We start from the raw sequence: 10,140 nt of genomic DNA on the forward strand, positions 1-10,140 counted from the left end.
CATCAGAATCTGGTCACTGTTGTCTTCAGGATTTTAGAGGAATTTTTAAAGACTAAATCAATGAATATGCCTGAGCTGAATGTGAGAATTGTCTTCCATTACTTTGTAAGCTCCAATAATGCTATTACTACTGCTTACTCTTTTGTAAACTGTGCAATGTTTTAGTTTTTTTAAATGCCATTATTCCAAAATTAGGTGATGGGAATCCTGAGAAGGTAGACTGCACATTTTATTTTTTTAATAGAGGATAAAACTTAAAAAAAAAAAAAAATTACAAACCAACAACAACAAGAAGAAACCATTAGAAATATAGAGGTACTCAATAAGTTAGGGTCTTCAGTTTCTAACTGGACATTTGGTTTCAGTGCTGCCTGAACAACTCTAAGCAGACTTCTTCCCTGTTTTGCTGCCACCCACTCATTCCTGGCCTCCTGTAGTTCCCATTGTTGTCTCAGCACAGCTGGTCATTTAGCTGCGCAGTGAAGATCAGGGAGCTGATCCAGCTAAGAAAGTAGGATCACCAGGAAAAAAAAAAAAAAGTGATTATTTTTCAGCTGGATCAGTTTCCAAGTTATTTTGCTACAAGCAGCTCTACTGGCACAATGGAGAAGCTTATGAAGTATCTGCAACAGTGGGCTGAGGCAGGGGCTGCTTAAGTTGTTAATGTCACTAAATTTATAATGAAGTACAACCTTTGCCTTGGACATCTGCCATCATTGAAGGCTGGTTAAGTGCAAAACACAAAAATCAAGTAATTGAGTCCTTGATTTTCTCCAGAGTTGGGCAGATGCGGAATGTCACCTCCTCTCTTCTATTAATAGAAATATTTGATTTTCTGTTAGATTCTTAATTAGGCATAACTCATGTTCCTAGTCTCATTTTGGTTATACTGTTAAAGGGCATTCTAAAAATCAAAGAGCAAAGAATATTCACATTTAATTGCTTATTCTGGCCAATTAAGGAACATAGTAATGGACTGAGGGATTAACTTCCTGCACAGCTAGAAGGAAAATGTTGGTTTACTATGTTTTAAAACTACATTTTTTTTTGAGTGGCTACATACATCTCAAGGCCATACAGATATCCCCAATGGAGTTCACAGACTAGCACTTAATGTTTTGTAAAGGTGAAGATTTTTTTATGGATATACATAGTTTTCATAAACTAGACGAGAGATAGAAAAAGGCATACATAGAATCATAAGAGAAAAAAACCAAACAAATCCAAAGTGCAAATCCTGTGAATTTACTAAAATCGCAGTGATGGATTTGAGAGAAGGGAGATGCAAAGATTCTTCTTGGATGGAATATGTCTCACTTCTGCTTTTCCATTTAGTCTCTAAGACCCTCTGTGTAGTAATTGTGTTAATTTCTATTGCCTAAAATTCCAGATAGAAGAATACAGTGTAGTCAGCAGCCTTTCCCACTGCCACTTAATCTGAGCTATGATTTAGGGAGATTAAAATAGCAAGCAGCACAACTGTCTATTTTGGGAGCTGGATCAAATATTAGGTTGTCCATTTCCTTCAGTTGAGGATCTCCATTGCATTCCTCAGACACTACCAAGCCAGAGGGTGCTGAGATACATTCCTTGGCTGAAGTTTCTTAGAAAAGTTGCGGTTCCTTTAAATTAAGATATCGAAGTAAAAGATCACATTATGGCCACATAGCATGTGAGAAGAGACCAACGCTGGTAAAATGGCATGCATGAGGATCATGTGGAACTCCTCTCTCCAGGAAGAGTAATGGAGGTAGACTTCTGGCAGAGCAGAAAAGCACATGAAGCTTTTGGAAGGGGTGAATCCTAAAGGTATCTGTGCCCTAGGAAAAATGTGGAAACCTCTCAGTGCTCTCTGGGGTACAAACTGTTCTACTGGTGTAGGTTGGAGACTAAAGGCCGCCAATTTGTGTGTAGTAAGCAAAATCTCATGTTTAGTTCACATTCTATGTATACTTGATGGTATTTGAAATGTTATTTATTGGCCAGAAGAGAACTTTCTGTGTTTCTTTTTTCTCTGCTGACCTAGGTGTGCAGTAGAGAGCAGTTTGTACAGGTCAAGCAGAGCCAGTCTGAATCCTGCCTTTTTGGTGAAGGCAATGCCCAGGTATTCCCACTGTTACATAGCAGAGTACTGTAGCATGCGAGCAAGCTTGGGGATGATGAAGTACTTACTGCCTAGTATGAGTAAAGATGGCAGAACCGTAGTCATAGTAGTTAGTGAAACAACCATTTCAGCACTGTATACTGATGTATTTTGTTTAGGAACCTTTTTAGTGGGCAAGCTATAGACAAAGATTTCTAATACAAGCACCTAATTTTAATATCACAGCCCTCATGACTCTTTGAAGTAATCTGCTAAGAAAGCAATGATTTATTATGTGTCTTCCAAAAAACCTGTTCTTAATTAAAAGAACAAGCTTTAATTTCTATTCCCAAGTAAGCAGAAGGTAAGCATGATAGATAGAGCACAATAGATTTTTAGATGGTGTGCCAGCTGGCTTTCTCTGTAGTTTCTAGCACTGTAGAGGTCCAGTCACTAGTGTTTTATGCTGGTAGCTGAGGTTTTTTATGTTAATATTCTAAGTTTCCTTCTTACTTTTAGAGCTAGACTCCAATTTTACTACCTGCCCTGCTCATTTCTACACTAGTGGGAGGGCAGGCCAGATAATTAACAGTAATCTAGTCACAGTTTCCTCCATTTGTTCTCTACTGTGGAGGAAGGAGTGCATCCTGTCCATTAGACTCTGTACTGCTTCTTGAAAAATATACAAAGACTGCTTTGGGATTGCTTTCAAGTGTGAGAAGACTATTTTTCTCCTGGATGCAGTTGGTCCTTCACCTGAACAGCAGATCTGGGGGATCCTGCACATACACGGGCTGTGAAAGCCTTGTTCTTAATGGTTTGCTCTAGGTCATGCTGCATCCAGCTTACTCTCATTTTCATAAACACATGAAATACAGTTAAAGCTGTCAAGTTTCCTTGTAGTTTGGCTAGGCACTGTTGTGCAGGTGGCAATCTTATGTTGTCACAGACATAAGCATTTCAGTCAAGAACAGTTAAGAAATTGTACAGATGTTTGAAAGGTCTGAAAACCGCTGTCTTTAGTGGATTGCAGAGGAAGAGTGATATTGCATTAATAGGGACTGCAGTCTAGGATTAGACATGAAAAATAATTTAAGTAGCTACTAAAGGCTTGATTCTATACCTTTAGAAGGCTTTTGGGATTCTTACATAATGTAATTCAGTAAGAGATGCATAGTTTACACTAGATGCACTGGGCGAGCAAATCAGAGAGGGCAGGAGAATGTCTGTGAGCATTTTTATGCAACAAGCTCCCATTTCCACAACCATGAAGCAACCAGTATTTCAGCACCAGCAAAAGCTTTCCTGGGCTGATCATAAAGGGTATGTGTAAGGGTATGCAATCCTGTGCAGTTTATACTTCCTGGGAATATTAGCAATTGTAACAATTTTTAAAAAATTAAAAGGAACAAGGAAGAAAGATGTCATAATAATATAACTTTAAACCAGTACATTTTTCTAGAAGAAAGGCTACAAAGCATGAGAGCAATAATTTTTTTTACTTAGAAGATAGACATTAATTTTATTTATTTTTGCGAGCATTGTAATTCACATTTGGCCTATTGCCAAAGCACTGAACTTTATGACCCAGTCTTGGCATGTGCAGATAGATGGCCCCTTCTGTCTCTTTTGCCAGTTACTGCTTATGTTGCCAGGAAATCTTAATCATGCTGCTTGGAAGTGGCTGCTGGCCCATCCACCTGCTGCCAAGCTATGCCACTGTGTAAGGAGTCTGCCTTTGCTTCAGCAAAAAGGCTCTTAGCTCTAGCTAATGTACAGGAAAAAAGGTCACTGTGCTAAGGCCACCCAAGGGAACCATATGGTGTTATGAATTACGTCATCAATATTGCACTGCTGTTGATGCAACTCTATTACTAACCCTGAAGCCTCACATGGACTGGACAAAACTATGTTTTCCAAAAATAAAACAATATAACCTAGAGTGAACCACAAAATAAGCAGAAAATAAAAAGGTTGTCTTTAATAATGAATGTTTTTGTTTAGTTATTTTCTAGTAAAACCATATCTATATTAAACCAGCTTTCTCTAGTGTGAGAGAAAAATGAAAAAAATAGTTAAGCAATTAGATGGCACTGCCACATTATCAAGAAATGTTCTGTACATTCAGGTTTCCCAAGTGTCATATGAGTTCAACCACAATTCATACAGCAGTAGTCAGAAGAATGTAATGCCTAAGTCAAGTGAATTGCAGTCCTCTAGTGAATTTAAGCTTCTCATTAAGATGTTCAGTCACTTGCATTAGTAGAAATATTGTACTTGTTTCATGCATGGGTAGTTCCTTTGTTGCTTGAGTTGCCGTTACTGTCTCTTTCCATGAGAAAAAGCAAAAGGTCTTCAATTAGTCAGACTACAGTTACATTTTGGACTCTGTGCTGAAAATTTAGGTCTGAAATTATATTTGTAGATTTTTACAGGTGCTGAAAGGAAGAAAAACTGTTTTAGATTCTAGAAATTTTGGTAGAATTCTGACTCCTGAGAGCATTGCAAATGTGTCCACATGCAGTATTTCTGAAACAGCCACTCAGAAAATGGCAGCAAATACATTTGTAGAACTCTTCCTATTGGTAGCATAATAAAGATCACTAGTGTAACTGGTTAGTAACTGGTTGCCCCTTGTCCTATCATTGGACATCATTGAGAAGATCCTGACTCTGTCCTCCTGACACTCGTCCTTTATATATTCATAAACATTAGTAAGGTCTCCCCTCAATCTCCTCCAAGATAAAGAGACCCAGGTTCCTCAGCCTTTCCCTATGCCCTAGAACCCTTTTTCCCCTGTGAGATAAGCTTTTCCCACGTATTTACTACTTTAAACACAGCAGAACTGGACAATGCCTGTGATGTTACCTTCTCTTTAGGGCAAAATGTCCAGTTCAACTGCCAGCTGCAAAACTGTCCAGTAAAGGGCACTAGCTCAGTCACATGCATTTTCATGTGAACTACTGAATAATTCTGCTCTACAAAATGAAATGGAATAATTGAATTAATATTCCCACCTAGTTTTATGTTTCCACGAGAAGAATCAAAATAAATAAGAGCTTATGTTGAAATATTTTTTCATATGCTTTTAGAAAGAATCATCTTGGCTCAACTTCAGGGATGTTAATTTTAGGTGCTTATTTCTGGTCTTTTTCTGGGATGCTGCTTTTAGATAGTGAACTTTTGCCCCAAAATGCCAAACTTATTTCTTGCTATATACAGTAAAACCATGGCATTTCAGAAACTCTCTGTGGCTTTTTAAGAATAACGTCTCTGTGTCTGTTAAATGTGATGTTGTGTTTGCTTGGTAATGCAGCCCATCTTATTCTAAATAATTAAGTATAAAATAAGAACCTATAATATGTCTTTATGTACACAACTAACAAAAGGATTTACATACACCTACAGTGATTTAGGTGCTGCAGACTAATTTCTACAAATTCTTTTTTTGTAATGTAATTTCTTTTACTGTGTAGGTGGATAGAACTACACTAAAAAAACTGAAACAGAGAGTTGTTTATTTGCTGGGTACAAATAAATGAGGACTTTTACACTGTGGTTGTTCTTTTAGAGGATCATTCCCTTATGGGCAATTGCTTGTGCTGAAATTACATGCCAGACACTCAGCTTTTAGAAAACTTTGTAGCTTCTTATAATTTTACTGTTCATTACTGCAGTTACTGCTAAAACAAGAATAAACAAGCTCCAAGGTAGCAGGATGTTCAGGTGAAATACATGCTATGGTCACTGGAAGCTGTCTCCATTTGACAGCATTAAAAGGCCTATCATGTAGGGTTAAAAACTTCACTGCCCTTCCTTAGTGAGGATTAATGCTTTATTGCCATTTGCATACTCCACTGGGGCAAACAGATTTGCCTCATTGAGAAGTGAAATGAAGAAAAAGGCTCCTTGAGGTTACTAGGTGTGGCAAACACACCAGAGCTGGTTTGGGGAAAGACAGACCTAGCTGAGCTGTAGTGATGAATCAAATGGTTACAGAAATAAGGCAAAATTTCCTTGTGATTTCCAGATCAGAGTATTACATTATCTTCTGGAAAAGGTGATATGGCTGAGGTTGGACTGGGGAAGGAGAACAAGGAAGTGAAAGGTGTAGAAGTATACATTAATGTAAATGAATAGTTGAAACTAGAGTTGCACCAATATTAAACTGACAGGAGATGAAGGTCTGAGTTCAACATAAAAGAATACCAGGGCCCTCAACCTTGTAACTGCTCTCTAGTTAGGCAGTGGGTAACCTCTAGAAGCAAAGCACAGTAGGTTTTTTTTTCATTTTTAGCAATGTACCTCTCTGCTTCTTAAATCAGCCTCTGGCTTCAACATAAGATGAACTAGGCATATCTGCTAGTGCTGATATGACGTGTGACTTGTCTTTTGTGGCCCAAAAGCAAGGCTTTAAGCTGCAAGAAGCAATGAGCAAACATGTGAAGTCTGTTCACACAGGACTAGGTCATAAGGGGCAAGGGGGATGGAGAAATTGAATTGACTGACCTTGCTATAGACAGTGCCACAGGTAGTGGGGTTAGGAAAATGTGAGCTGGGATAAGGCAAGACCAGTGACTCTAAAAGAATGGGGGTGCAGTGACATCATCTCACTGCTTTGTGATTGTATCTAAGGGGAACTAAACTTTCAGGACACAGTGGAGTCTGAACAGATCTGGGCAAAAATGATGTGAAAAGCCTCAGACTAAATTTACTGCTCTGATTGTTGGTTCTCTTAAAACACAGAATTTGATCAAGATTTCTCAATGGCTTGTGAAGGTTCAGCAACTGTTAAGGATGTGCAGGCCTTACTGTCTAGTAAGCCAGGCCAAGTTATGTAATTAATTGCAATTTACTATTCTTAATGTGTTTTAATTCAAGGATTTTCTATTTTCAAAATGAAACCACAGGAGAAGTTTGTGCAGAATCAAATGAAGGTGATTCTGCCTCCTGTAGATTGAAATCACTGTGTTTATTACATATAAAGCATTTTTACAGCAAATGGTTTCTAGAACTGCTAATATGAATTAACATAAATGCAAAACACAGCTACTGGAAGAGGCCATATATCTGTACATGTGTATATCTTGCTTTATTTCCAGCTAAGGAAAACACCTACATTTTTACCCTCCAGACTTACAGTGTTAGAAATGCAGTTAAATAAGAATGAAAACTAATATTTGCTATGTATGGCTCAGCAATGAAACAAACATGGATTTGTCTCTGTCAGTCACATTAGAGAGGTTTTGAGAAATGCAATTGTGTGATGCACTGTCACACTCAACAGTCACAGATAATGTGCGATGTCACAAACACACAGAAAATGGTTGCACAGCCATGTAAATGGTAAAGATCCTGCCCAGTGCTTCTCTACAAAACAGATTGCAGGTGAAGCCCTTTCATTGAAAGATATTCATTATACTTGAGGTGAAAGGCAGCCTACAGTAGACAACTCAGAAAATGAAAGTTTAAACACTGTCAGTTAGCTAAAAATTTTTATTCATAATAGGACACTGAATCTATTTTAGCCAATATTTCCAGCTCAAGAAGATTATAACCAATAACTGTTAAAAGTCAGAGTATCTTAAGTCTATGGTCATAAAGTACAGATTTCCACTGAGAAATGTTTGTTGTAATCACAGACAATTACATTTTCCATTAAACACAGTTACAAATGCCATATTTTAAGAGAACATAACACTCAAAAAAAATCCAACATGTTGATGGCCAGACAGTCAATACTACTTAATTTTTATAGCATAGACATTTTAAATTATCACTATTAATGTTTGAGTAGGATATTACCTTTTTTCTTTCTTCCATATGTGTTTGCTGAGGTGATGATACAAGAAAGCAGCAAAAATAGGAGAAGCTGCAAACTTTTCATTTCTTCTTTCTCTGAGTGAGAGTTGGGGAATGCACAGCTAAAATCTGCCAAGAGATAGGAAAAGGAGAGAATGATCAGCATTTTGCAAGATATTCTTTGCCCATTAATCATTAACCTTGAATACTCCTGTCCCCTGCTCCAGACTTTCCTTTTATGGAAATGAAAACGGAATTTGCCTGTTTCCAACCTCTTCTTTTTTATTTTATGCCACCTGTCGCAGAAATAATTTTGAACTAGATCCTCCTACCTTGCTTAACAGTGTTTGGTTCTGAACACAGTGGATTTGAGGGCGTTTGCTCTCTGAAATCCTGCTAAAGGCCATGGATAGCCAGCTCAAGTTTGGTTGGTTAACAGCTAGTTTGAACACATTGCAAAATAACTGTGAGATCTGAAGGTTTGTCTAAGTATTTCATTAACACAGAAGAATCCCAATAAGGGAAACAACAAAATTATATATATAGTAAACATTTCTCTTATTTCAGTGATAAAATAATACCAGATTTTGGATAATCGCAAGTTGTTTCCTTTCAGATTAAGTGAACCATTTTTATCACTTAAGAAATTTACCTATGAAGCACAATTAACCAACATCTCTCTCCACTTCTGGTAGAACAATCATAAGGCAGTATATGTAGTAAATGTAGGAGTCGTTTCAGAGAAAAAGTTACTACTAATATGTTTTATATTGGAAATCAAAGCAGAATCTTAATTACAGCAGTGTGTTAATACCACAGCGAATAGGTGTGTACTGCAAACTGTAACAGGGCAAGGAACACTCTTAGGCAGTGAGTATTACTACTAAGTGGGATCTTAATTAAGAACACGACAAAATGCTGTCCTCTGGACCATGTTTGCATCAGTCTGAAACATTGTAGTCTTTCCCTATCAGTCCATGTTTTTGAGACATTCTCTAGCTTATTTTAAAGGAACAAAGTGCCAATGATGATGTAGCCATGCCAGCACAAGCCTTAGCATGGGCTGCAAATCAACCTTCATTTCCACTAATCATCAGGTTGGCAGCTTCCATTGCTAGCTGCATACTATACCTCACTTGTGTGCTTTGACAGCATTGCAAATTTTTCCTTAGAAATATGTCTTAGCAAACTTTCTCCCAAGTTCTGAATTATTAAGAAGCCCTCATGTGCTCAAGGGGGTTTTCAGTGAAAATTCTTTGTTAAACTTCATTTATTAAGGATTTGCTGTTAGTAATAGCAGATAGAGGAAATATTGTAAGAACTCTAGAACTGTGTCAGACTAAATAACTGAAGCAGAACTTGAAAAAGTTTGAGTATTTAGTGACCTCCAAATTTTTATGAAGCCTCTTATAATAATTACTAAATCTGGAACATGTGAAATTGTAGTAATGCCATCCCAGCCTAAGGAATTTTTCATTGTTCTATTGTTTTTATAATTCAGAACTATTTTAAAGTGTCTCAGCTAAAATATTTCTCACTTTTAGAAGACAGTAAGTCCCTAGGACCCATCTGCCATGGCAGAACTGGTATGTTAGACTACAAAAAGAAAGTATTCTCAGCAGGGAAGGTTTGCTGTCATGTTTGATGCATTGTTTTGGCATACAAGAGCATGCTTCATGGAGAGTGACCCGTGGTGCTGGATGGTGCATGAATAAAGGAGAAAAATACTTCCTTTCCCTGCTCAATCCAAAGAACTTTAAGTCTATGATACAGCAGACAGCTAGAAAACTCTACAAACAATCTCTAAGGTTATACCAGTCACCACAGTTGGCAGTGATCTTGGCACACCAGTGTCTAAAGAGCTGTCAAGACTAATTGATCAGTGTGTGTGACACTATATTAATAAAGAGGGAATGAAGAAACTGAAATGATATGATCAAAATGATTGGCTGATACTCCTCACAGCTGTATTTTCCATGGATATGAGCAAAAAAAGGATTTGCAGTAATTGACACAGGAGATAGAACTTGGACAAGAATTTAGGCTGTGATGGTGGACAGGAAATGTTGTATTTTAGCGAAATTAAGACTAGTGGAAATTACTTGTGAGATTTAGCACAGCCTTGGAATGAATTTAGCCAAATGTAAGCTGAGGATGATGTGAGGATTACAGAAGTGACTGACAGGTTGAATGATGATACTAGCCACAGTAATCAAGAAAGTAGAGAGCATTTAGGGGGAAAATACTATTTTCTG

General features: G+C 37.5%; 1 protein-coding gene across 2 annotated transcripts in view; it reads right to left on the reverse strand.

Moving 5' to 3' along the window:
• The window catches only part of LIPC (lipase C, hepatic type), a 49,105-nt gene extending 41,039 nt beyond the window's left edge, over positions 1 to 8,066 (reverse strand). For both annotated transcript variants that reach the window (XM_051629009.1, XM_051629008.1), the window contains exon 1: positions 7,889 to 8,066. In XM_051629009.1, the coding sequence (XP_051484969.1) occupies positions 7,889 to 8,051 (163 nt within the window). In that variant the 5' untranslated portion in view covers positions 8,052 to 8,066. The remainder of the gene's footprint in view (positions 1 to 7,888) is intronic.
• Positions 8,067 to 10,140: the final 2,074 nt, after the last annotated feature.

Source organism: Apus apus, chromosome 10, assembly GCF_020740795.1.
Source record: "Apus apus isolate bApuApu2 chromosome 10, bApuApu2.pri.cur, whole genome shotgun sequence".
NCBI lineage: Eukaryota > Metazoa > Chordata > Aves > Apodiformes > Apodidae > Apus > Apus apus.